This window comes from Centropristis striata, chromosome 8 (genome assembly GCF_030273125.1).
Source record: "Centropristis striata isolate RG_2023a ecotype Rhode Island chromosome 8, C.striata_1.0, whole genome shotgun sequence".
NCBI classification, from domain to species: Eukaryota; Metazoa; Chordata; class Actinopteri; order Perciformes; family Serranidae; genus Centropristis; species Centropristis striata.
Window position 1 is genome coordinate 19,638,501 of NC_081524.1, and position 27,063 is coordinate 19,665,563.

General features: G+C 38.5%; 2 protein-coding genes across 4 annotated transcripts; one reads left to right on the plus strand and one right to left on the minus strand.

Moving 5' to 3' along the window:
• efhb (EF-hand domain family, member B) lies at nucleotides 1–26,712 on the minus strand. Of its 3 annotated transcripts, none has more exons than XM_059339423.1 (14): nucleotides 26,511–26,712; nucleotides 26,329–26,388; nucleotides 24,616–24,759; nucleotides 23,860–24,037; nucleotides 22,666–22,776; nucleotides 22,433–22,562; nucleotides 22,221–22,301; nucleotides 22,061–22,128; nucleotides 21,782–21,936; nucleotides 21,234–21,441; nucleotides 20,414–20,638; nucleotides 19,234–19,415; nucleotides 18,966–19,061; nucleotides 1–93 (listed from the first exon to the last, which is right to left on the minus strand). In XM_059339423.1, the coding sequence occupies exons 1-14, from the start codon at nucleotides 26,577–26,579 to the stop codon at nucleotides 58–60; spliced, it is 1,743 nt and encodes a 580-aa protein (XP_059195406.1). In that variant the 5' UTR covers nucleotides 26,580–26,712; the 3' UTR covers nucleotides 1–57. The 3 variants fall into 3 exon arrangements, with proteins under 3 accessions (XP_059195406.1, XP_059195405.1, XP_059195404.1); XM_059339422.1 differs by lacking the exon at nucleotides 1–93 and adding an exon at nucleotides 18,006–18,612; XM_059339421.1 differs by lacking the exon at nucleotides 1–93 and having other exon boundaries at nucleotides 18,470–19,061.
• On the plus strand, nucleotides 7,730–15,578 carry si:dkey-82o10.4 (uncharacterized protein LOC797793 homolog). Its single transcript, XM_059339424.1, has 5 exons — nucleotides 7,730–8,228; nucleotides 9,699–9,770; nucleotides 10,196–10,322; nucleotides 11,560–11,704; nucleotides 14,785–15,578. The coding sequence occupies exons 1-5, from the start codon at nucleotides 7,836–7,838 to the stop codon at nucleotides 14,867–14,869; spliced, it is 822 nt and encodes a 273-aa protein (XP_059195407.1). The 5' UTR covers nucleotides 7,730–7,835; the 3' UTR covers nucleotides 14,870–15,578.
• Nucleotides 26,713–27,063: the final 351 nt, after the last annotated feature.

Genomic DNA, 27,063 nt, shown 5'->3' on the forward strand with positions numbered 1-27,063 from the left:
CCTCTCCGGCACTGCTGCGGCTCCGAGGAGGGATGGCTCTCAGGAGAACATGGGGCGTCAGCTGGTGCTCAGGTGCTGGTTTTTGGATGAGCTCTAATAACAAACGGGAGCAAAACAGTTAAGTCAAAGGTGGAAACTGGCACTGACCTACATACAAGCCACAAGCCATCTTCACTTCACATCTTTTCTGCATGCATCATTGTAATTTCACATTTTGGGCACACAGCAACTGTGTAGTGTTGTGAAGTTTGATAAAAGTAAACTGAGGGCTGTTTGATTTTAAAGTTACAAATAGACATCTTAATGCAGATAACTGTTTGTTTTCTTGCTCTTTTTTCACTGAACAAGTCAGCAAGCAAACTTTTAGCAGGCACAGCCTGGTATCACCAAATGGTGTGTGAATAACAAGCCAATTTCTTAAGTCATTTTGCTTGTTTGTCACTATAGAATTTTTGCTTCTTGCATGTTTTTTTCCACATAAGTTTTTCTTTACTGACATATACTGTGATGTATCATAAAGAGCAAGAAAGTCCGTTCAGAGATGGGTGGATGCATGGATAAAACAAACAATATGACTTATACTTAGGAGATTGTGTCAACAGTGACAAATTTACACTGACTACTTAACTTACTTATATAATACGTACTTATTTAATATACTTATTCTATCCGACAGCATGATATTCTCTAAACCTAACCAAGTTATTTTGTTTCCTTAACATGACCAAGTCTTTTTGTTTGAAATCACAATGTTAACCACGTGTTTGAGCGTCACAGTGAAGTGTCATAGTTTTACGCATAGGGATACCCAGTATATTGAAAAATGATGTCTGAGCAAGTGTCCATATGTGATGGGTTAGGAATGAGAATGGGGGTGTTGGATGACACCCGAAAAGCTTTAAATGCATTGACAAGCATAATGGAGAAAAGTGGAGTGATATTTATATGCATTTTCATGCTTATAACAGACTATATAAACTAAACATATAGCTTTTCTAAGACTTAGAGGAAGAACTGTGTTATCATAAGACTGTCCTCCCAAGAAGAATGATGTGTCTCAACATGACGAACAAGTAACAAGGCCGTCTAGTCGTTGTAATAATTGTCATAGTAATTATGATGGGAGCAAAGGAGGAAGTCAGGCAACACAGTCCTTGTTGGGAGTAGGCTGGTGTGGATGAATGGGTCGAAGAATGGGCCCATTTCCAACTGACAGTCAAAATAGCTGTATTTTAAAGCATGATTGCGATTGTTTCCTAACCTTAACCATGTTAATATTTCAGCCATGATGACAAAACTCCTCTAAACTTTAACAAACCATGTTCTTTCCCGGAACCGAAGCCTCTTTTGTCTTTAAATCTCACCGAACTTTAACCATAATAATGGCATCACCACATCATTAAACTGATTTATTTTTCACAAGCGATTTGTAGCAGTTTAGGAAGGTCCTGGCAAATAATGTTGTCCTGGAGGACATGGACAGAGAACATAGTACACAAATATGTTAATAAGGAGGACTAGTTGGTTAATATTGTGACATCATCAGCAAAACATCGAACAATCAAAAGAAAAAGATGTCAAAGTATTGGACACAGTGGTGATTGGTGCAAAGTTTTGCAAAATTAAGATACTCATATGACCTTGAAATTGTAGGTTCGAGCACCTTGGAAGCTGAGTGGTTAAAGCGCATGCCACGAACAAAAAAAATGCAAAAAAATTTTTTATCAAAAAGAAATTATGGGATCAACTTGCAGGTCAAACTGCTTCTTTACTTGAGCTTTCTGAGGAACATCTATCTGTATGTCACCTCTTCATATATATCAGCTCACCACACGTGTCAAATCAAAGACACGCAAGAACTGAAAAAAAGAAAAAAAATGTCCGCTAACAGGAGCCAAATCATCAAACGGCCTTCCACCCTCCTGCTGCATGTGAACGGTCGGTGTGGAGGTATGGGAGACGCTGGTGGCAGGAGGGAGACGGGCGGGGTAGAGACGGTGGTGGTGGGGTACTAATCGGGGAGGGAAGGAGGGATGGATGGATGTAGGAGGAGGAGGAGGAGGAGGAGGAGGAGGAGGAAGGGAGGGTTGATAAAGCCTGATCTGTGCCACGGGGCATTTATGGCTGTTGGGGAGGCAGGGGGACGGGGATAGGGGGGAAACGGGTGGGAGGAGGCATTGTCTGCTGTGTCCGCGCGTTTATAGGATTGAGCTCAAGTTTCCTTTGTGTTTCCATTTTGTTGAGGGATTATGTTCTTTGAGAGAGTTGTGCAAGCAGGCAGGCACACAGAGTGGAGGCGGAGAGAGAGAGAGAGAGAGAGAGAGAGAGAGAGAGAGAGAGAGAGAGAGAGAGAGAGAGAGAGAGAGAGAGAGAGAGAGAGAGAGAGAGAGAAGATGGGTGAGGGGGACACGAGGAGGGAGGGAGGAAGTCTTTGTTCAGAACGTTGATCATGAACAAGACAGATAGCAGAGGGTGTGTGTACAAGTGAGTATGTGTGTACAAGTGAGTGTATCTGTGTGTATGTTTTTAATGCCAAGGAGTGTGTGTGTGTGTGTGTGTGTGTGTATGTGTGTGTGTGTGTGTGTGTGTCGGAGAGCAAAGCAAGATGTCAGGACATGTAACCAGCCATGTAACAATTTAAAATCAATTTGCCTCCCAAGAAGGAATTGCTCTGTGAGACATTTTTCCCCTCCGAGCGTTTACAGGACTTTCATTCTATCTAAATAGATATCAATTACATAATCTCTTTTCTTCTCTCCGCCCGGCCGCAGAATGCAAAGTTTGTCACGCCGAGCTGAGGCGTAATTGTCCCCCGCGCATAATGTTTTGTGATTGCTTGTGACATTTGCAGTGTCATTGATCAAACGGGGCACAGTTATAATGAAGACACAAAAAGCTGTGAGTGACTCGAGGAGGGGCGGAGGTGGAGGTGGTCTGACACTTCTTGTGAATTGTGTCAACTGAAGCAACAGTTTCCAATGTTGGAAAACCGCCTCTAACACGAGTCCCAAGTCACATCCAAAAACAGTTTTCTCTCATTAATCAATTGGTGATGGATGGGAGTGTGTGCCTCTCCACAAAAATCCCAAAAGAAAAAAAGTAACTGGAAGTGTTAACTGGTGATAATCTGAGCGCTGAAAGTTTTCCAACTCCTCTCATTTAAAAAAATACGCCCTGATGTCTTTACCTTGTTCCAAACCCACTGGGTAACCACGCACCCATTGTGTTTTCCTCAACTTGTTAAAACACCACATGGTACATTTGCATAGGATAACCAACATATAGCAAATCATTTGCATGCCTGAAAGTGCACTTGAGTAACCATAATTACACGTGACACCAATTACTCTGTTACTTTGTATTAAATTATAATGGAAAATTCCACTAGAGAATTGGAGCCTAATTGCATCTTAATTTGCATAATTTTGCATATTAATCACATCTCAGATGAATAATAAATTTCAGCAGATTTTTTAATTTATGCATAGATCCAAAAACAAGTTGAAAAATAATTTGTGAGTGAAAAAAATCAGGAACTATTACTTAGAGCATTTGTGCTAATTTCTCTCATTACCCCACGCTCAAGTCAAAGATATCTGTACTCTTGATCAACAAGCGTTGCATTTTTGAAAGAGTTAGAAAAAGCTTCAGCAAAAAAAAAGGGGGGAAACATAAATTTTGGAAATATCCATGCATCAATTTAACATAAAACTTTGTGGCTCTATTCGATTGCAGAGATGCCAAATGCATTCTACAATGATAATTCAAATCACTTTCTGCTTTTCCCTTCTCTCTCCTCTCCATTTTTTTTTTGGTCAACACCTGTGCTGCTATTGTGTGTGGCTCCCTGCCAGCAGACACAAAAATCCAATACCTGTAGCCCAGATTAAATTCAAATTTACAAAAACAACATATTTTCAGATTTAACATGCCATCTTTTCCAGCGGAAAGTTGAGCAAGTTATTTTTATAAACCTGATAATGAAGAAAACAAAAAGTTAAATCTGCTCTTTTGAGCTGATTATTGCTTCACTGTGGGAAAAATAATAATAAATGTGTTTAGTTGAAATCACAACAAACGAGGTGCGGAGAAAGAAATCAAATGCATTAATCAGTTTTATAATATGTGTAATTATCAAAACATATGCTATCAGAATGTTTCAAACCTTTTGTGGTCCCTGACCCTTAAAACAAAGAAATTACTGTCTTTCTTTCACAATGCTGTTTTTCTATTTCTGATTACAATTTTAGAAAGAACCTTCATGATAATTTACATGAAAAAACAAAGATTAGAGGTAAATATGAAAAAAAAAAAGACATGCTGCATCCTAAATCACTCCCTCATTCACTGGATAAAAGACACTCAATAGTTTACTTTAAAATTAACTGTCAATTTAGATTTTGGACACTTGTGTCATGACTGAGTGTACTTTAGTGGGTACATTTGTCCCTCAGAGCAAGGATGCAGTGCATATTGTGCACTGTTTTGTAATTTGAGACACAGTTTCTAGAGCTGAAACATGTTTCTACTTTCTATCCTGTTAATTGTCTCGGGATTTAATTTGCAACCCAAGAAAGTTCTCCACCATGTGAACATGTGAGAAGTTTCATCTGATTTTCCTACATGAACACCAAAGTGACAATATCCCACACATATATTCATTTATACCCCAGAATCCAGTTTTCAGAGTTCTTCAAAGCTGTGATTTAATCCAGTTAATAGACAACACCACATGCCCCAGAGCAGCACATCTTATTGATGAAGTCCTCTTATCATTATTGATAAAGCAGACTCCATATTTCACCTACGCTCCACCAGTGACCGGCCTTTAAACACTCTGGAGGTTTTTGCTCAACACGACATCTTCATCATGTTGCTGAGGAGTTCAGCTGTGGACAACAGTGCCTTTCAGTGGCACAACGGAGGAAAGAGCTCAGCGAAGACACAGTTACAGCTCACACACCACCTCCACGACACCGAACCACATCTACTGTAGGCACAAGACACTCTCAGCGGGAGGTTACAGTCAGCGCAGTAGGGTAAACCTGCACATATTTATGTTAAAAGACTAGTCAGACATGCATTTCATAAAGTGGAGAAATAATAGAAGTAGAGAAGTAATATTCAAGGCTGTAAAGTCATGAATCGTTTTCCTTTCAATTGCAAAAATCTGTCAATTGAAAGTTGTTTCTTTTCTTTTTTTCCAATTAGGTGTTAAGTTATATTTTCTGTTCATTTTAATGCTACTGCAAAGAATTCCCCATACTGCCAGGATATAATTCTTAGGCAAAATACAAAATCTCTTCATTTTATTTTATTCGAATTGATCTGTTTTGCACAAATACATCAGATCTAAAGATGTTTTTACACATAATCAGTCCTAAAAAAAAGTCTATACTTGTGGAATTTGAACTCCTACTCAGGTTGGTAGAATTCCCAGAAACTGTACAGAGGACATGACCTCGGTGGCCGATAGCTGCAGCCCTGCTGGCAGCACCACCTCAGCATGGAGGCTGCTTTTGAGCTGTTTTAAAGGCAGCTGGACAGTTTTTTGTGGTATCTCTTATAGCAGATTGAAACTTAATTCATTAGCCTGCGGGGGCACAAACCACAAAAAGTCTCTGTAAAAGACTGGAAGTGTCTGTGTTGATCGCTTCTTCTCTTTCTGTATTGCACAAATCTAGATGGATGTAGATATGTCTCGTTGCTGACAGTTGGTATGTGGCCATCTAATTTCATCAGACAGATCACATGTTTGTCACATCATGTGGTCTGGCTGCATTTGCAAGTTTTCACATGTAAAAGAGGCACTTTTCTATCTTTTTCTCCCTCCTACCTTCACTCCTTCTTGAATTCTTTCCCTTCATCCTCACTCTGTCCTGGATAAATGTCTTGATTATCGTGTAATAAACAGCAGCCTGGACTCTAACTTCTTCACTTGTGTGTTTATCTGGAGATTCTCCGACAATTAATCTCATCCAGTGTGGAAGTCGTTAATATTCTGCTCCATTCGACTCGCAGATGTAAAAAGCATTCTCAACTGACACACATAATTACTATGATACATCCCCGGAAAGGTTTCCGTGTCTGAGCGCAATTTCAAATAACCAAGTGCTGCGCTGCTAATTATTGATAAATAAAATTAGTTGGGAGAACTTCAGGTGGGCGGGGCCGCGCGCAGGTGTCTGCCGCGTGCGTGCGTGCGTGCGCTGAGGAGGGAGAGAGCGACGGGGAAACGGCGCTGACCTGTAATCACCGAGAACAGCGGGGACTTAATGATGTTTTGGTCTGCTGATCAAATTTCACATTTTCGCACAATCATTTTGGGCACCTGCGCAGAAAACAAAGACTAGGCGGAAACTGCTGGCCCGTAGGAACAACTGGTTGTGTGTGTGTGTGTGTGTGTGTGTGTGTGTGTGTGTGCAGACTCTTTCACTGCTTTTTGAGATGTTCTCTTTTATTGTGTTAATAATATATGCACGCACAGCAAACACACTTAAAGTTTGTTTTCTCACTCTCACTCACTCTCTCTCTCTCTCTCTCTCACACACACACACACACACACACACACACACACTCAAACATGCACAAACGCGCACACAAGACATGAGAGACAGATAAGTGGATATTTATCTCCCTCTACTGGTTTCTGTCAGTAAAGCCACTTTGCTGCCTTTAAGTGCTCCTTGTAAGTTTCGACGGACTCATCGATACAGAGAGAAAAACACTTATTACAAATATTGTCCTTTAGAGCTGCAACACTTATTCAATTAATCGAACAATAATTGATTATTACATTAATCGTCAACTATTTTGATAATTGAATAATTGGTTTGAGCACTTTCTTAAAGACAATAAGTCCAAATTCTCTGATTTCAGCTTCTTCAATGTGACTATTTCTGGTTTCTTTGTTCCTTTATGACAATAAACGGAATATATCTTTGGTTTGTGGACAAAACAAGAGATTTGAGGATGTCATCTTTGGTTTGGGAAACACTGATTGATATTTTTCAACATTTTATTGACCAAACAACTAATCAATTAATCGTTTAAATAATCGACAGATTAATCGATAATGAAAATAATCATTAGTTGCAGCCCTATTGTCCTTGAAAGCCTCCCTTTGATTTGATTTTAGACATATGCAGGCAGCAGCAGTAGAAATTAGAGACAACATATGAAGCATACAACTGATTTAACTGCTAAAGTGTGGAAAACACATTAATGTAGTTGTTGTCGTGGCTTTACTGTTGTTGGCAAATCATATTTGCAGAAAATTTGTCATCCTGATAAATCTGACAACCCTCACATACTGTAACCTATTAAATGTGTTTACATATAATGTCAATTACCAAATGTACAAACATTTGACCCCCATTGTGTCACCTCTTCCCATCCCTTTATTTTCCCAACTTCAACTTTACTATCATGAAGGAAATTTGGTTTGCAAGCAAGGCAATAAGCAGTAGCAAACTCTTGGTACTATAAAAGTACCAAAAGTAACGATACTATTTCTAAATAATATATATATGAACAACAACCTGATACAAATATTTAAGATAAATGTATCAATTTATCAGCAGAAAAAGAAGTGAAAGGCAGAAATCTATCCAGAGAAGTGAAGATCAGTGCTCCTTCTGACCGTTCCTGCATTTCCCACAGTACCTGAATGCAGCAGTCATGTGTGTTTACGTCGTGTCCACGATAGGCATTATGGGTACAGTATGGGGTGAGTTGCATAAGGTTACCAAAGGCAACAGTGACAATGGAGGTTGTCTCGGACTCGGTCCGCGGTTGAGAACGCAGGCCGGTAATGCTGCGTCCTCCTGGCGCTGATGCAGCGGATCAGCAGCCTCGCTGCATGCCGGGAGCGCGGCGGCCTCGCGGCATGCTCTCTCGGGCTCTGTGCCTGGAAGAGGGGCCCGACCTGCAGCGAGCAGCCGGCCGTGCACCGGCAGTGGGCGGGAGGAGGTGTGCGTCCTTTCACCGGGCTGTCCGGAGCTCAGGGCCGGAGGTTCGTGTTCGCCTGTCAGAAACACAGACTGTTCGGCTCACAGCCTGAAGGACCTGACGGGCCGCCGGGGAGCCACAGCGGTCAGCCCGATGTTTCCGTGGTCGGTATCCCGGACCCGATCACATGGATCCGGTGCAGAGTTATCATGTATCTCGTCAAACTGATCTTTGAGTTAGACATGAACTCAGAGGAGTTTGAGAGAGGAGCGAAGCAGGTAACTACTGACAGAAGTACTGACACATCTACTAACTCCACCATCAATAATAAACAGCTCTTCAAATCACTGTATCAAAAATAAACAGGTCTTGTAATAATTATCAGTAACAAACAGGTCTTCTAGTTACCGTATCAAAAATAAAATGGTCTCCCATTAACTGTATCAGTAACAAACATACTTCGGGTACTATGAACGTCCAGATTTAAATAAAACATAAAAACTGGAGTCTTGACATGGCCTCAGAGGTTCATAGAGGTCAGACATGAGACAGATGAAAAGCTAGGGTGGATTCGGGTAATGTGGGACACTTAAGGTTTGGCTCGTTTATTTCCTGCTTAAATTAAATATAGTCATTAAAACCTTAACTATTGGTCTACCATGGGTGTCATGTGACTGAAATTACACAAAATATTTTTAAATTTAGAAAAATATAACAAAGTCAAAATTGCAAGAAGTGTCCCACATTACCCGAATTCACTATATTAGAAGATGAAGTCTAAATTGATCTACTTCTTCTAATTCCTTCCATCTAGAAACAAGATAATGTCTCAAATGCTACTTCACTATATTCAGTGAGTGTCAATCTAAACAATTCCTTTAGAGAAAACAAGTCAAGGTCTGTTTAGTAGCTGTTGTGGAGCTTTCTACATTATCAAATCAATCAAAAATAAAAATGACTATTTATCCCTGAGTGTAAATTCAGTTAGTTTGTTTTTCTCTGTTAGAATGAGACAGCCTGATGTCTGTAGGAGAGAAGGATCTTTTATATCTCTCCGTCCTGCAACAGAGAGAGAGGAGCCGTCCACTGCTGTTTTTTTGGTCCATAAAGGTTTTGTGTAGCAGATGATCTGGTATTTCAGGATGGAACATGTTGACAGGTCATCTCTCCACCACCTCCTCCAGTGTGTCCAACCTGGCTCCAACCACAGAACCAGCTCTTTAGACCAGTCTGATCATCTCTGTGTGTGATGCTGCCTCCCCAGCAGATTGCAGCATAAAACAACACACTACCACCACACACTGATAAAACATCTGCAGCATCGCACTACACATGTCCAGAGATCTGAGCTTCAAGAAGAAAAAGAGGCGGCTCTGCCCCTTTTTGTAGAGAGCGTCTGTGTTTAGGGACCAGTCCAACTTATTGTCAAACATGAGACAGATGAAAAGCTATTAGAAGATGAAGACTAAATTGATCTACATCTTCTAATTCCTTCCATCTAGAAACAAGATAATGTCTTGAATGCAACTTCACCATATTCAGTGAGTGTCAAACTAAACAATTCCTTTAGAGAAAACAAGTTTAGTAGCTGTTGTGGAGCTTTCTATATTATGGCAGGATCTTCATCAGCAGATGGAGTTTCCATGGTGGTCATGGCTGTTTAATATTCTAATTTCCATGATATCAGAGCCCACAACCACATGGTGCAGGTGAATAAATGACCTTCCTACCCTCCTCATCCCTCCCAGGCTTTGGTCCACGTCTCCCACATGATGTCCAGTGGAAGTTATCACCAGCTGGTGGGGATTGTGTCCCATGAGGTAACAAGTCATGCACATACTGCACATGCACACACAAACTGGAGTAAATGTTTTGCCACAAACTGCTTCTATAATGAAAGACAATGTACAATGCTCAGCCGCACAATACTGTAATAAATGTCCAAATTAATTTAAAAGCATGCATTTATAAAAAAGTACTCAATTTGTGTGCACTGTAAAACTCAATGTTGCTTGTTTGTTATTATAGCTATTTTTTCCTTTTCAATACAACAAAGATTTGTGCAAAAAATCATTTTAACCTAAAATATTGAGTCAAATAGCAAGATTCATTTGAGTTAACTCCATTGTCTTGACATAAAATTCTTTCGCAGCATGGACACTCAAATATTTAAGTTGAAACAAGTTGGGTTTTACAGTGTGGATGTAGATACATTTTTTGTTTTGATGATCTCTTGTCGTTTCAGATGATAGATTATGTTCAGACGAGGTGCAAGTCTCTCACCAAAGCTCAGAGACAAGAGCTGGCTGTCAAAATGGAAGATATTATATTTCTGCTGCCAGAAGACGTGTCTGTCGTCGTTGATGAATACGGTGAGTTTTGTGCAATCAGTTTTCATCCATTTGACGAGTTGAGAACACCAAATTACAAAAAGGATTTCAGGACACTTTAGTTACAATATGTATTCCATCAGGGCCCTGTTCTGGTCAGTCTGAGTCTTTCTCAGCCCAAACCAACTAATTGAATGGGTGTACTTTAAATAGGTTTTTGTGAGTAAAATGTCATTAATACTTGGGAGTCCATGAAAGCACCAGCACATTACTTCTTCTTCATTCTACGTCTTCATGACGTCACAATATAAAATCGAAGCAACGTCGAGCCGTTAGCTTCCCTCTAAAGGATCGGCTTAAACTACATTGTAATTTTTAATGATGGTGACAGTAAAAAAAAAAGAGATTTAATATATTTAGTATAAAAAAGTAAAAAAAAAAAAAAGATGTTATCCTCATTTTACCTTTTTTTTTTTTTTTTTAATATTTGCAACCATTTTCAACATTTGGAAACTTTAACTCTCATGTGATCTATGCACTTTATTCCTATGACTAAAACTAATTTGCACATGTATTCCAGGCACTTAATGTATTTGCACTCAGCAGTTTTTTTGTCTCCATGAGAAGTGATTTTACATATTTGACTTGATTTAAAAAATATATATAGCATTTTTAAAATCAGATTTTATATTGTTGTTTGTTCTGTTCCTTTTGGGCTCAAAATGTTGATCCAGTAAGTCAAAGAGAAAAAAAATAATTATCAGCTCATAAAGGTTAGGTTGTGCTGAAAAAAACGATACCAACACCACGGCATGGTAAAGATCTTTTAAGTGGCAGAATGAAAAGTATTCAAGAACCGACAAAATAGTCGAAAACTCCAAAGGGTTAAAAAGCAGCTTTGAGATATTGTATTGATTCTCAGAAACACTAATTAATAGTTAACATGCAAAGATTTGCAGCAGGCAGATTGCACAAAAAGTAGTGCCGTTACGAGGACTGTGATAAATGCAAATGCAGATCCCACTGTCCTGATTGTACAAAAAAGTGAACTTTGCAGATGGTGACAGTTTTCTATAAGCCTAAATTTAGAAAAAAATCACATCCTAGCTTACTGTATCTCAATATACTGCAATCTTATTTAATGTTAACCCCTGCATCATGATGAGTGTCGATGTGCTCGAGGATTGTAACTTAATAGTGACTTTATTTCCCTTTAAGAAGCTGTTATTACGATCTCTACTGCTAACTCTTGCTGGATGGTCTGCTGTTTTCCTTGCAGGTAGAAAGTTCTGCTTCATTGTCATAAGGTTTTGGCTTCTGTCAACATATGAAGGCTCTGATGACCCCGAGGGCACAAAGATCTTCAAAGTGGCCTCCAGTGAAGACGGCAGCCCACAGAAGAAGATAGTGACGGCTGTCTATGAGTGAGTGTTCAGCTTGTCTGCACATTGAAATATCGCTTACAATCATCATTCAGCTTTGACATGTTCAAATCTATTTCATGCAGTTTGTGCAAACTCTTTTGGCTTAAAGCTCATTTTTGATCATTAATTTGTTCAGATGTTATGTGCCAAAATCTCTGTTTGCTTCACAATTAAAAAAGGTACAAATATTTACTTAGGGACTTAATTATATGTTGGCAAAAGCTCAAAGTTACCTGCAGGCCTTCCAACATATGGCATGTCTGTTGTTGTTGAGTGGGTAACAGAGCCACAAAGCTGATGATGGAGAGTCAGATACATGTGGAAAGGATCATTTTTTGAGAAATGTTCCAAAGTGTCATGTGTGGGTGGATGAGAGTTCATCTAATATTTAATGCCTCATTTGGGGAAACAGTAGAAGTGATATTTATTTCACTGGAGGACTGCCACCGAGGCATTTTAAAGTAAGAAATATTAATAGAAGCACTTATTGGGAGAAAAGTAAATAAAAGCAAAGCAAAGACAATCCTATGATCCTATCTGTATTCACTGTAATACTTCTGTAAAGTTCACAATGAGGCACACTGGCACACTTTACAAATATTAACAGACACACAGGCAGTCTGTGAAGCTCAACTGGGGCAAAATAGGTCCAAATAAGAAAATCTTGTACAAGCACAGTAATATTCAGACCAGCTGTCTCTCTCCTCATCTATCAAATTTTCATTCACACCAACTGGATGGATGAAATTCAAGAGTATCCGGCAAAACGCTTCACACACAGCATGTGAGCAAACAATAGTCCCATCATAGCGTCTTGTCTTTCTCCATGCTTGATCATTGTCTGACTTTAGAAAATGGGCTTTCATCTTTTGAGAGAACAAAAAACACTCTTTGTCCTTGATATCTAATAAACTCACCGCTGTTCTCAGCAGTGCCACTGTTTCCCCTCGCACATCAGGTGCCAAATATCTCACAAGCATTTATTGTGGCTTTTCACTGAAATGTCCCATCATGTCTGAATGAGGCTGTACAGAGAAATTAAAGGAACGCTCGTCCATAGAGTGCTGCAGGAATGAGTCCTAAGTCCTTAAAGTCAATGGGTTTTTCAAATGGGTTTTAGGTTAGATGCCTGAAATAAGGCCTGTGGTTAACCTAAGCTTTAGAGATCTTTGTGCAACCACATCAAATACATCAATAAATCCCTCACTCGTGGGTTTTGAAGCTTCTACATGTCCTCATAAAGGCGGTTGTTAACAAGTGGCTAAATAAGTCATTGTCAGTTTTGTGGTAGTGATGTCATGCGACCGCGGTGCAGTTGTTTATAGCCTGATGTTACCTTTTTTTTTTTTTTTTTTTACTTCTGGCAATTGTTTTTACACTTCAAAAATCAAAAAAGTTGTGTTCGTCTGTGTGAGACAAAATGTGTGAGAACCAGAAACCACAGAGGCAACAGAGCTTATTTTCTATAATATTCCAAAATCCAATGGAAAAATCACATTGGCTTTTTGTTGAGGAAACCAGGGCAAACTTCCGGATTGGCCTACAAAATTAAGTCATCCCTGCAGCACACTATTTCACTTCACTTTAACAGCTAGATGAAGCCAGTAAAGATGTGTATTCAATGTCTGAAAGGGCCTTTTGCTGCTTGTTACAAATGTAAATGTAACATTGTGTTACTGCGTCACTTTAGTTGTTCTGATTTGGGTCTAAAGAACCACTGATATTACCACCGCTGTCACAGGAGAGGGGGAATAATTTCACTCCCAGTGCATGTAACAAAGCCTCTTTCCATTTCCAATCAGTAATCCAGTTAGTTGCTGGACCACATGGTATGGGCTATTCTACCTAATGCCCACCTATCTAGTTTAGCCAGATTCTCTTTCTATTGTTTCAGGTCTTGAAATCCCCTCTTGAGAAAGCCTGTTACATTTCAAATGTTATCCCAAAGGCTAGCAAACAGGCAGTTTGGATGAGGAAGGATAAGCAAGCTATTTTCAGAATCCTCACTTCATGGTTTCAAGGTGAGACATGAAGCAGAACTTAGTTTCAGTTGAGGTTTCGCAGTTTGCTTTGATACGATTGTTGCATTTGCCACTTGGTTCATTTGTGTGCACATTCAACAGCGGTACAAAATTTGAAAACTAATGCTATTCGAAAGCAACCAGTTCTCTCATTGTTTACAAAGGTTGTCCTCATTATTGTCACGTGCCAGGCAGCAGCAGCATATATTGTTTTCATGTGTCTATGATGCTACGGTGTTCAGTAAATATAGAAAATATCCAGCTCCAGCAAGCAATGCCCTGGTGCAACTTATTAAGAGTTTGTCATTGCATATGGGTTTGATGGGTGCACACTACAACACATTTGCACAGCAAGTGTTCTTCAGACAGCGCATAGGTTATCTCTATAAGCCTAGTGGTTTTGGATGGGTAGATTGTGCTCTGACTGCAAACAAATCGCTCCAAAATTTGGGTGGAGGTGAGTCTAAAACACCCTCTTGAGGCAATATCTGCCGATTTATTTTTCACCGTATACAGTGTGATTGCTGTCTTATATGCCTGAATGGACCTAACCTGCAAGTAACAGGTTTCATAACAACTGGTCTGAACAAGCTGGCTGTGAATACACCCTTAGGCCCGGGGCAGACAAATTGCATTTTAGCAGCCTAGGACAGCTTTTTGTACTCGTTTTCAATGACTGAGTGCCTCGTGTTTTCTACTCTCAAAACTTTTATGTTCATTAAAGCACCCAACATTATTTGCATTTTTTCCCCATTATCCAATGGGATGAATTGAGAGGACGGGTGATTCAGTTATTGACTATGCACAATTAAAAAAAAAGCCCAAAACTGCTCGTTTTTAAAATTGTAGGCTTCAACAGAAAAAGCCAGTTTGGTACACCTTGTGTGAGTCAATCTGCCTTTTCCTTCAGCACTTTGTATACATTTGTACTACAAAGATGAATTTAGGATGCTGTTTCAAATATGCAATAGATCATTTACATCAGTCTCGGGAGCTGTTTGTGTATTGAGAGTAAACTGTCATAACTCCTGTTAAACATGTTTGCCCCTTTCCTTCCAGATTCCACCGGGAGCTGACGAGAGGAGCTTTTCCTGACTGGACGGTCGAGACCGTTTGGCACTGGCACTGGAAACAGGCCGAGTGATTTGACTCGACACTTAAAGGCTGTCAGGACACAACAGGGGAGTTGTGATTGGCTCAATTTACTTTACTTTAAACTTGAACATCTGTGAGCAGGAGACTGAAGGATCACATGAAACGGGACCCAGAGTCACAACACTGAAGCTGTGCAAACACCTGAAGACCTCAGACCTACACCTAATGTACAACTCTTCTAAACTGCCTGTGTCAGGTGGTTTTAGCTTAGATAAGTTACAAAATAACAAACACCGACAGAAAAACGCCACTCCCGGTCCATTTGCCCACTTTTTTTCCGGAGCTTTCAATCACATCTCACACTCTTCCCCTGCAATTGTCATTTCTCAATTTACAGTAAATCTGTGACAACAGGTGCTTGTTTGTGGTCACTGTTGTCACATGACCAAAGTTTAACACTTACTGTAGAGCACATGAGAACAACTGAGCCTTCCTTATGACAACTGAGAAAACTATTCACTGAGGAAGACCATGAGATGTAGCTGAAAATTCCAGAAAAACAACCTGAAGTGGAACTTTATTTTCTTTTATTGTCAAACCACTTATCCAAGGTCAAGAATGAACTCTGTTGAGTTTGTTAAACCATTATGTTGTATCAATAAAATGCTCGATCAAAGCACCAAACTGCACTGTGACCCTTTAATTTACAATGAAGTGAACAATAAATTCTTAGGCCTCTGCCTTAACCCTCTGAAATCTTGGGCTATTATGTTGGTTAAACAAAATCTGTTAAAAATCTATACCATGCCATGTTGGTATCAGTTTTTCAGCGTTACCTCACCTATATGTCCTGATAATTAATGTTTAACTTTGACTTACTTGATCAAAATGTTGAACCCAAAAGAAACAAAGAAAAACAAAATCTGATCTTGAAAATTATGTTTCACACACAGAAATGTACATGTTGCAAATATGAATACAGATTGCATATATAACATATAACAGTTAAAATGAGAATAATATCTAGTTCTATATTTTATACTAAATATCTTAGTCATTATTTCTTTTATTTGGCTGAATATCATCAAATAAAAATCTGGTATGGAGTTTCAAGCCAGAACTTTAGAGGGCAGCTGATGTCAAGGCTCAACGTTGCTTCATTTTTATGTCTTCATGTCATGAAGAAGTAATATCGAGGTGGTTTCATGGACTCCAGAGGGTTAATAGTTTCTGTACAGTCCCTAACTTTTACAGCAGAATCTCACCTCAACATCAACAAACGGATGTAACCATATAAAGTCCTTGTATTCAAAAACTGTATTCTCCACATAAGGGATCAACTATATTAGTAATTCTAACAAGCAAAGGGCAACAAGATAATCCATTTTCCATAGTAAGCAGGAGGGGGCGTATGTTCTGGTAAATGGTTGTTGGCGACGCAGTTGACGAGTACTTTATAGAGTACAACCCAAGTCACACCAAGGAAAATAGTTGTGTTGCATCGCTACAAGCAAGAGTGATAAATTCCAGCAGCAAATTCCCCTCCCGTTTAACTCAGACGCAGCCTGTATGTGTGTGTGTGTGTGTGTGTCTGAGCGCACGGCCACTGCCAGAAACATGTCACTTGTCAAAACCATCACGTCTGACAGGCTCGTGAATGCTGCGTGTCATCCCATTCTGTTAAAGCTCGCTGCAATATTATTAATGTTGACAACATATCTGACAAACAGAGAGGATTCTGTCATTAGCGGCCACTAATTCATGCATAATGAAATACGCTGAGGATTATTCTAATTTTCCTGCATAGTAATATGTGGTCTGTGGAAGTTTGCGTGGGGGTTTTTTGGTTCCAGTGGAGCATCTCGCAGAGCCATAATGAGATTAAATGAGTGCGGTTAGCTTAGCACATGTCAATATGCTCACGGATATGGTGAGAGCACATTAAACAATTTACCACGCCTGTGCATCACTCAGTTTAATGGAAATTAACAAGAAAACAAAAACAAGTGATGAATGTACAAAAAGCTAATGTTTTTTTTTATTAGTTATTTCACCGTTTTGTAATTTCCAGACAGTTGAGGCGGCATGCCAACCTGTTTCATTAATCTGGTTAGCGAAACAGATTGCAAACAATTCCTCGCACCTCTTTCTAAGTGTGTGCGTCTTTATGTATGTCTGCACGTGTCTGAGCTCTAAGATGCCATAAATTAATTGCGCTATCTCTGTCAGACTTCCCATTTCAAGGATGATTAATAGAATTACAAAATAAATACGCTTAGAAATCTAATCTAATACTCTGACAGAGCAAATGATAAGGCACTGGGAACCTAACCTCTCAGTATTTACTTAGGTCTTTAAGCAGCATCGAAACAGTCACACCAGCTGTTATTGTTAAGTCCAAAGCAATCAATTAAAGATTTAACACTGTTTCACAGCAGCTTAGGTGTGCCAACAAAAGATGCCATGTTCCTTCCAACAAAAGAAATATGAAATGTTGACATGACAAATGAGCGTTTTCTGTGCATGAAATTCTATTTTTCACTTTAATAAAGACACTGATGCTCTGTAAACAGACATGTAATAAGAGCGCAAACACTTCTTTTGTTTGCTGATATGTTTATCTATGATTTTGTGGGATTATTAATATTTTGTGTGGCGACTGATGAATACTTAGACTGGACAGCAATATAAATGCCTTAGTGTTTTTTGTGCAGATAAAATAAAACCAAAAAAGCACTTTAGCTTCACTTTAAGTACTAAATCATTTTTGTATTGCAGCTTTACTTTATTTACAATTTATTTTTTCATTTACTTTTTATGCTTTTCAATGTCATGTGCAGGAGATTATCCATTCCTCCATGTGTTTGTAGTTTTTACATTTGTTTAGACAGGAAACTGGTTTTAATATTCAGACCAGAACAAAGATATCTTGAGCCAAAACAAGCCCAGGCTGACACTAATAAAAACAGGGTGTGATAACAAAACCAGGACCAGACTAAAACTTCAGCCAGTCACAGTATATATTAATAATGACAAACACATTCTGCTTTGTTCCACCAATTTCTGTCTTTTTGTCATTTCCCTGCATGCTGATGTGCCCTCTGCTGGGGAAGAAAATATTAACCAGATTGGTATCAGAACAAGGTTGTTTTGTACTATAGATGAAAACCCACCCATACATCCGACAGGGGAAAGTTTATTTATTGGTGTAAAATAGGCTACATGGTGCATTATTGTCTACTCCAGACATTGCATGGGAAACTACATTAAACAAGTTGTTTGTTGCTGTTCCAAGTGATGCAGATTACAGGTTCAAAGAGCAGTCCAGTTCTCCAGCATGTCATCACGAGAGGAAACTTGATGCTTAATAAGAAGTAAATCCATATGTTGAAAAGTGTGTATTAGGTACAGTTTGTCTCTTCACATAACCCTCTTTTGAATGGGTGCTCTGCCAGGAACTGCTAACTGGCTTCCAGCTAAATTCATGAAATAACGAGAACAGCAACACTCCAAAAAACCTTAATCCAAAAAAATAGGTCAAATGGATGCTCCAATAACAGCTTATATGATGCAACACATTAGCCATTATAAAGGGGTTCATTTTGTTAAAGTTCTATGGAGTGTTTCTTCATTAATTTGTTTCAACAGATTCATAGAAACAATAAAAAGTGAAATAAAAAGTCAGATGAATAGAATAATAGCAGCAGAATGTGACAGCTCAGATAAATTACATACAGATGATGATCTCAGCAATTAAATTGTAGTTAGGTCACCAGCAAGCTCCAACAGACACTGAAAAAGATTTAAATTTTACATTGTTTCCTAGATGGATTGTTTTTTTGCAAGGGTTAATAAAAAACAAAAGAACTGTGTTTGTTGCTCTTTAAAAACAGTTTTACTTGATTTTGAGGTTAACGAGAATTGCAGATAATTATTGTTGTTGTTTGAAAACTTGGTTGCAGCACTTCAGATGAACTCCAACAGGGCTTCAAAAATATTTTGGAGCTACAAAGATTAAGCTAGATGTTATCTTGTTTCGACACATATATTGACTGTGATGAGGAAACACTGTGTCCATAAAAACATCTTGATTATTACATCGCTTTTATTTCCTTGAGTACGTTACGGAAAACCTCAACACAAACCTCCCCGGCTGGATGCTTCATGGACGCCAGCTTCCACGCTTCCTCAAACGTCTCTTCAGGAACATCAACACCCACATTCCTGAAGATCTCTGCAATCTGTGAAGAGGATAAGAGTGACAGAATCAAAAACCACTTAACTAAAAATGGTCCTAAAAAATTAAATTGATCCTATTTTTTAGTTCATTATTATAACACTGTATTCTATTTACACACTTTCCTTTTAAAATGTGCAAAGTACGAAAGAAAGAATCCAGCGTGTAGTGCGTACCTCTGTCTTGTTGCGAGGAGAGAAGAAGTGTTCCTCGTGAACACCACGCAGGTCATAAACTGATGGATGCAGAAGGTGTGCAGCGGTGGATGTATCGCCGTAGTTGTTCATGTCACTGACTCTCTTTATGCGTGGGGCTGGAAGGTCACAGCGCACAGATGGGATCCCATAGGTACGGCTGTCTATGTAAAGAGAGACCACATGATGAACGGATTGTTGGGAGACTAGTGCTTCTAAAACTATCAGTAAAAATGTCCTTTGTCCTAAAAACGTCCGGTTAAGCAAAAAATAATAATAATTAGAATAGAAGAATAGAATAGAATGCCTTTATTGTCACTATACACATGTACAATGTGATTTGAGAGCTGACTCCTAAAAGCAGTGCGACAATAAATAAAATATATATTAGATATAAAAATATACAATGTAAACATAAACATAAACATACATAGGCAAGTAAATGTAAAGAAAAATATATACGATATAATGTAAATATAGGCAAGAAAGGGAGGTAAGGTGCACAGTCTTCAATTCAATTTGCCAGAAGCAGATATGATGCTATGCAGTGTTCATAAATATATTGCACGTTGACGGACAATTTATTGCACAAATTATTGCACATAGCCAGGTATAGTATATAAAAAAAAAGAAAGAAACATTGCACAGTAATACATTCACAAAGTGCTCCAGGAGTTAATACAATAAAGACTCCTATAAGACAGTATTACAATTTGAGGCAGTGAGGTAAAACTTACAGCATTTTGTCTTTCAACAATATATATATCCCTAATGATGTAGCAGATTTACTGGTAATACAACAAATTGGAATAATAATAATAGTAATAATAATCTGTATGAAATTTTTTGAAATTTCTAATATAATCTGTATGAAAAATTGAAATTTCCACAAGTAAAGTGCCATTAAAAATGACACAAATATTGCCATAACACAATTCAGACGCTATTTTTTTGACATAGTAATATGAACTATATGGAAAAAATATATACAAATTGCATTTTGACATTGTTTTGACTATATATATCTTCCCATAACCATGCCCGACTATAATCATTTCATCTTTTATTTGCTTCAGTTTACACTACACACATAACACTGTGTGATAATGTGTGATAATGTGTGAGCTCTAGCTCTCATCACATGTCTCTATTTCTGACTTACTTGATGTGGATGGATCGCTGACAGCCCCAATGAGGGAGGAGGAGGTCATGAAGTGGTCTGGGGCTGCCCTGGGGCGCCGCAGGGTCCTGAGGGTCTTCAGTGAGCTGCCTGGTTTAATTGGCTCCAGGTCCTCAGGCTTAACTAAGGTCTGAGAGGCAGGAAGCTGTGCCGATACTGGCGATGACTTCCTCTCCATGTTAGCTGGAGCCGAGTTGGTTGGACGATCTGCAGGACACACAATGAATAGAAAATGTTCCAGATAATCAGCCTCTGTATTATCCTAATGCGAAATTGCTTAGAAACTGATTTTTTTTTTGTCTTATATTGCTAAATTCTGACATTCTGAAATTCTGTTTGTGTCTAAGGCTCGCTGAATCAGTGAATTATTTTAAGTCACTTCTCAAAACACATTTTTACAGACCTGCATTTATGTGATGTTGGTCCTACAAACTTGTGTGGTTTGTGTATATGTATATATATTTATGTGTGTGTGTGTGTGTGTTTTTAATTTCTTCTTCATTATTGGCTTATTATTTTTGCAAGAGTTTTATCCATGCTTGTTCTGTCAAAGCACTTTGTGAACGCTGTTTTTAAAGGTGCTATATAAATAAAGGTATTATTATTATTATTATTGTTCTAATCTGAAATTACAAAAAAATATATATGTACATGTCACCTAACTGCATTTGTGGTTCATACCTTAGACTTCAACAGAGGAAGAGAGGAAAAGCGCTTCTTGAAAAGTATACCCACTTTTTTCAGGTTATCATAATTGGATAGCATCTAAGTAAATAAATGCATTACAATGCTTTTTACTGACCATTTGTAATAATACACTGCTCTCGAATGTTAATGGGCATCTTGTCCTTCCAGTTGAGGAAGTTGGCAAACTCCAGGAAGTTGATTAGTCCGTCCTTATCTGTGTCACAGTAGTCCATCAGGTCATCCAGAACCGGCCTGCTCACGTCCAGCTGGAATTGACGGCACACTGCCTGCAGATCCTCTTTGTCAATCATTCCCTTGCCTGCCTAGTGATTTACATAAACAGATACACATGAACAGGTTCAAACGACGACAGTGTAAAACTGAATACCGTTCACATGCAGTCTATCATTCATCATATCATGCATTTCCTGCATAGATTCCTACTATATGAACAGATGCAGGGATCAATATTTAGGACAATTCCCACCACCAAATTCCCACCTCAAGAATTTTAACATTTCAGGGGAAATGACAGGAAAATGACAATCACAAGACCCTGCAGAGTTATGGTTTAGCTTTTATTCCAGTACTTATAGGGTGATTTTACAACTATGACCAATGAATCGCCAGCGACTGACAGCAAAGTATTGATCAACAATGTACCTTGTCATAATGTCTGAATGCTTGCAGCAGGGATGGGAAGTTGTGGAAATTGGCTTTCTTGAGGTGGTGTCGCACTGCGTTGACCAGGCTGCGCTGTCGGTCTCTGCCTCTCAAGAACTGGCCTGGCTCTGTGAAATGGATTAGATCCCCAACACCTGTGCAGGAAGCAAGCAAAATGTCATTTGATGACCTGCTCTAGTGCACTTATTTTTTAACACACACCACATCTGCTGATATTCATATGTATATGCAACCCAGGAAAGATTACATTAACTTTACCAAATTCATCTGGCAGCAAGAGATTTCCAAAGGTGTGATCTGGTGGAAGATTCAAGGTATTTTCTCTCCTTAAAAGAAGGGAAACTAACGTTAACCATAAGTTAATGTAGTGTAGTCAGTTATCACAGAATTTGTCAGAAGAAGTGAAATAGAAACATACACATTGTTTGTTTTGCCAAATTGTTGCGCCATCATCTCCCTGTTCCCAGATCTCTTCCAAACAGGCTTCGGATTGTAAAACCTATCGCACAATAATACAAGTACAAGATCAGATATAATTTACATTCCTTTGAGTTAGATATACTCTGAATAAATACATTGTTTTATGGAAATTAACATTAAAACCAGGATCCCACTTTTTTCAGCACTTACTTCTGTGTCTCCCCCAGCCAGTGGAGGGATTTGCGAGCACTACGTCCATCGTTGAAATGAGGCGTGAGGATCCCAAACCTACTGTCTCTACCACAGTGACTCCAGTCGTATTTCCTATCAATCCGTTCACCTGGAGGAGAGGTCAACAAAATGATCATTATAATTCAACAAATAGATAGTTGGCAGCCACAGAAAAGGCCTTATGCATTAAGAATTTTTTCCATTCTTCTTACCAACAAAATAGGCGTTGTGGCTACGAATATAAGTCTCGTGTCCCTCCTGAGCTTCTCTCTGCAACTCCTCTGCTGTTTTTGAAGGGTTAATAATCTCACGCACATCCAACCCTGGAAAAAGGAATGAGACATTTAAAAGAGAGGAAGCTTATAATTCCTACACCCACAATAATTATTTATAAATCAACAACATAAAATCCCCCCCCCCCCCCCCAAAAAAAAAAAAAAAAAAAGAGTACAAAGTAGGGCTGGGCGATATGGACCAAAAGTCATATCCTGATATATTTAGGCTGAATATTGATATACGATCCTGATATTTTTATCGCAGAGTGAGAGCAAGGGTCCACTGGACCCGGGGCTAATAGAAGTGTGGAAATTGATGTTCAGTCTGTCTTGACTGATATGTTTACTCTGTGTTCATGTGTTCAGCTTGTGTTGTGCATCATCTGTTCAGTATTTTAACATAAAAGTATTTGATTGTGAGGCATTAAAAGCAAAATGCAACGGGTCCATCAGACCCACAAACACTGGCTGAGTAACAACAATATGAACATTACACAAATAATAAGTTATAAGTGTGACCTAACAAAGGTAAAGGGCAAATATTAACCATATATATTGTTTATACTGCTTGTAATTGGGATAAGGTAAACATCTGTTCAGTATTTTAACATAAAAGTGTTTGATTGTGAGGCATTAAAAGCCACAAAATGCAACGGGTCCATCAGACCCACAAACACTGGCTGAGTAACAACAATATGAACATCACACAAGGGTTAAATCAAAGGCCCATAAAGTGGACATTAAATAAAAAAATATCTTAAATAAAAATAGCCTATGAAATAAAATAGGCCAATATTTTTCCGGAATCAATAAATTTATATTAGAAAAGAATAGCGAACATCACTAAAGAATATGACAAACCCTAGTAAGGGCAGCATTTATATATAATGAAAGAAAAAAAAACTATATCGATATATGCTATATGGTCTAATTCCATATCGCATTTAAAAATATATCAATATATTTTTTATATCGATATATTGCCCAGCCCTAGTACAAAGTTACTTTTTCAATAAGAATAGATAAATAGTTGCATGTTTTTGTTATAGCATTTATGTCTGATCATACATAAACCTACTTTTGTCTTCTTTATATTGTATTAGCCATGATCTTGTTAGACCAAACACATACCTCTAACTGTTTTCACACCATATGTAGTTTTGTCATTGCACCAGGTGGGAAGTCCAAGATGCTGATCACGTGACCGGCCCACAGGTGCCTTTTGACTGGAGCCGTACACTGCTTCACTGAGCTCTTGCAACTTGTGCTGGAACAAGGTCTTTTGAGGAGGATTTAGCAAACTTCTGCCCTGTTGGAATCATGTACAAAAAAGTTGTGTGTACTGTATGCAAAAAAACAAAAACAATTACTGAACACACTACAGTAAAACTGATCTTTTTTTCCTTAATTAGCTTCATCAACAATTATACATCATAAATGAGCATTTTGAAATGCCAAGAAGCCGAGCTGTTTTGATCCTACATTTGGAATTTGTCCTTTAAATGTGTCCAAAAAATACGTTTGCTGCTATTTGAATGTCCACAGTGCCATCCTTACACAGTCCTATGCTTCATTCCTGATGGACAGGTCGCTGTGGTAAGGACATGTCAATCATAAGGTAGCCCTCTGGCCATTTGAAAGAATTAAGGTTTAAGGCACTTCCACATCAGCTTCGGTTTTCAGGCCTGGAGGTTGCCTTAAGACATGTTTGAGGGCCAAAATATCATCACTAAGCAGAGTATTAAATTATACATTGCCACCGATCTAAAAAATATCAACCCACCAAAAGTGTTAAAATAATAACTGTCTTTATTGCCCTTTTAACCCACAACTTGTGTGTGTGTGTGTGTGTGTGTGTGTGTGTGTGTCCTCCTGAATGGTACTTACAGTGAGGGAAGATTTTGTGCTGATGCCGTGAACGAGGGTGCTGGCAACATCTGGATCATTGGCCTTCCCTCTGTGCACTCTGATAGCTCCTGGTTCTGGTTGGTTGCTGTTGCGAAATTTTCTTACCACAGGTGGGGTAGGGGGCTGGAAAGTAAAAATGTTGGTATGACATATAAGAGAGAGTGAAGATACGCCTTCAAAATGAAGAAAGCAGTCTGCCACTGCATAGTATAGTAATACCACAACTTTAAGTCTGCCAAAGTACCCAGACATCACACTGATGGGATAGCCTTCCATAACTTAACCCCACCAACTCGCTAGCCGGATTGAAAAGTATGTTTTCTTTGAAATATCGCATAAAATACACCAGTTATCATAGAAAGAAACTGTGAAAACTGGTATTGTCATTAGAATTTCACATTTTCTAAATGGAGTTAAAGTAACGAAAGTTTCCGTTAGAAAATGTAGTCAAAGCAAAGCTTAAACTAGTGCTATTTCTGTCAAAAATCATTTTATTCAAATGTTAAAACTAAACAGTTTGCAATACCTACAACCACTTAAAAACATTAAATTCAGCGCTCCTCAGCACAACTGCTGTGAAGCCATGAATGACTTTGCTGAGAGGAACAGTCAAGTGGCAAATAACTTTATTCCCTAAAAATTGAACAGAACTGCAGAGAGGATGGGACAGGAGAGGAGAGGTTGTAAAAATAGTTCAATATGTATATCTTATAACGTTATTTCACAATATTCATGACACTTGTGGGCACTTGGGAAATACATTTTTGTTGTTCCTACTTCTAGCCATGATTGTGCTGATTCTATACTGCCTTACAAAATCTAACTGCAGTGACTATGCAAAGGGTAAAATTGAGAAAAACTGCTTTAAAGTTTTTAAATGCTTTTTAACCTGGCCAACCAAATGCGTTATAGGTAGGTAAATGATATGACACTTATTTCTACATGTATTGATGATGTAATTATTATGTTCAAAAATCATGATAATGTATTTGACCTTTGACCCCAAAAATGTAGTTACTGCACTCTGGTTGTGCTGTAAAAGGTTCTAATAGTAATGCTGTTGTCTTCTTTCAGCTTTTTTATTTTGTTTTCAATTAATAAACATTTTCAAATTGATTTTCTTAAAAGTGTTTAACAACTCTATTCAATTATTTGTGTATTTAAGACTTAATATTATAAAGTAATGTTATGTTTTAGTCTTAATATCATTTTATCTCACATTTTTTACTTAATTACTATCTAGATAATAATTTCCCTATCAAATAAACTTTAATTTATTTAATTTGTAATTTATAATACTTGTCTCCACAATTCAACAGAATGAAGAAATACAAGGCTACACTGCATCGCAGTCAAAGTTTAGCTTTGGTTTTGAGTTGGGTTTTGTAGCTACTGCATTATTTACAATAATATTTCTGTGAAATAAAGCAAAATTGAAACCTAAAACTTTGTCACAAGATAAAACAGACATCAAGGAGTTCATTTTTAGTTATAACTCAATTTCGACCAAAAATGTAGTTACTGCAGTTAGGCTTTGTAGGGCAGTATAGAGGTGCAGGACTTATATATTGCAGGCCACAGTGAGTAAAATGTGAAAGGAGAAAGCGCCATGAAAATTTGTTGACCAACACTAACTAAGCTAATCTACATCCCACCGTCAAAATGGACACACAAACATTTAATTGAACTTACCCTTGCTGCTTCTTGTAGGCAGGCTTCAGTCCTGTCTCCTTCAGGTACACATTTCCCTGCCTGGTGTTAAGAGAAAATTGTGTTCCGTGTAAAGTAGCCAAGACTAAAGTAAATTAATGATAATTAAAAGGCTTCACAAGCAGGAGTGAGTTAGCTAACCTAGCATCTTAAAGTTGACTTACCTTCGGTATGTTTGGACATCTATCTTTAACTTTATGTTTCAGTTGGCAGGAGGTTTTTCCCTCGGTCATATTCAACTTTAGCTAATTCGCGTGTAGCAGAGGCAACAAAGGTAACTTCAGTCTTTATATTTTAACTTCACCGTCCTTCCTACCTGGGAAAAGTTTGAACTACTTTCAAGCTAGTTTGAGCGAACATGTTTAAGTTTGAGTGGTGTTGCCTAGCAACGCTGGACTGTTCTATTCCCCAATAGGAGGTGCGCTCCTTTTCCCACTGCCGACGCCCGATCCAGCAAGAAGTGGTAGATAAACCGACATTAAATCAATTTAATTGCATAATTTTTATGTTTGTATCTGCCATGTGATTGACGTAGGCGTGCAGGCCGCTTTAGCCGCTTGAGTTGAGCAGGGCATACGGCTTAGACGCCGTTTAAATGTCAGACTCCGCCTACTCGGCGCACCGCAGGCGTACGTCGGCGGAGTAATTGTGCGAACCCACTGTTAGTATTTTTAAAATAAAAATACTCATGTTAACCCTTTGATGCACAGCATGGGT

Coding starts and splice junctions, on each gene's coding strand:
- efhb (XM_059339421.1), bottom strand. CDS start 26,579: ATGACCGAGGGAAAAACCTCCTGCCAACTGAAACATAAAGTTAAAGAT. Junction 21,937..22,060: donor CTTGCTGCCAGATGAATTTG/GTAAAGTTAATG, acceptor CTTCCTGCACAG/GTGTTGGGGATCTAATCCAT. Junction 19,062..19,233: donor CTCCTCGCAACAAGACAGAG/GTACGCACTACA, acceptor TCCTCTTCACAG/ATTGCAGAGATCTTCAGGAA.
- si:dkey-82o10.4 (XM_059339424.1), top strand. CDS start 7,836: ATGCAGCGGATCAGCAGCCTCGCTGCATGCCGGGAGCGCGGCGGCCTC. Junction 10,323..11,559: donor TGTCGTCGTTGATGAATACG/GTGAGTTTTGTG, acceptor TTTTCCTTGCAG/GTAGAAAGTTCTGCTTCATT. Junction 11,705..14,784: donor ATAGTGACGGCTGTCTATGA/GTGAGTGTTCAG, acceptor CTTTCCTTCCAG/ATTCCACCGGGAGCTGACGA.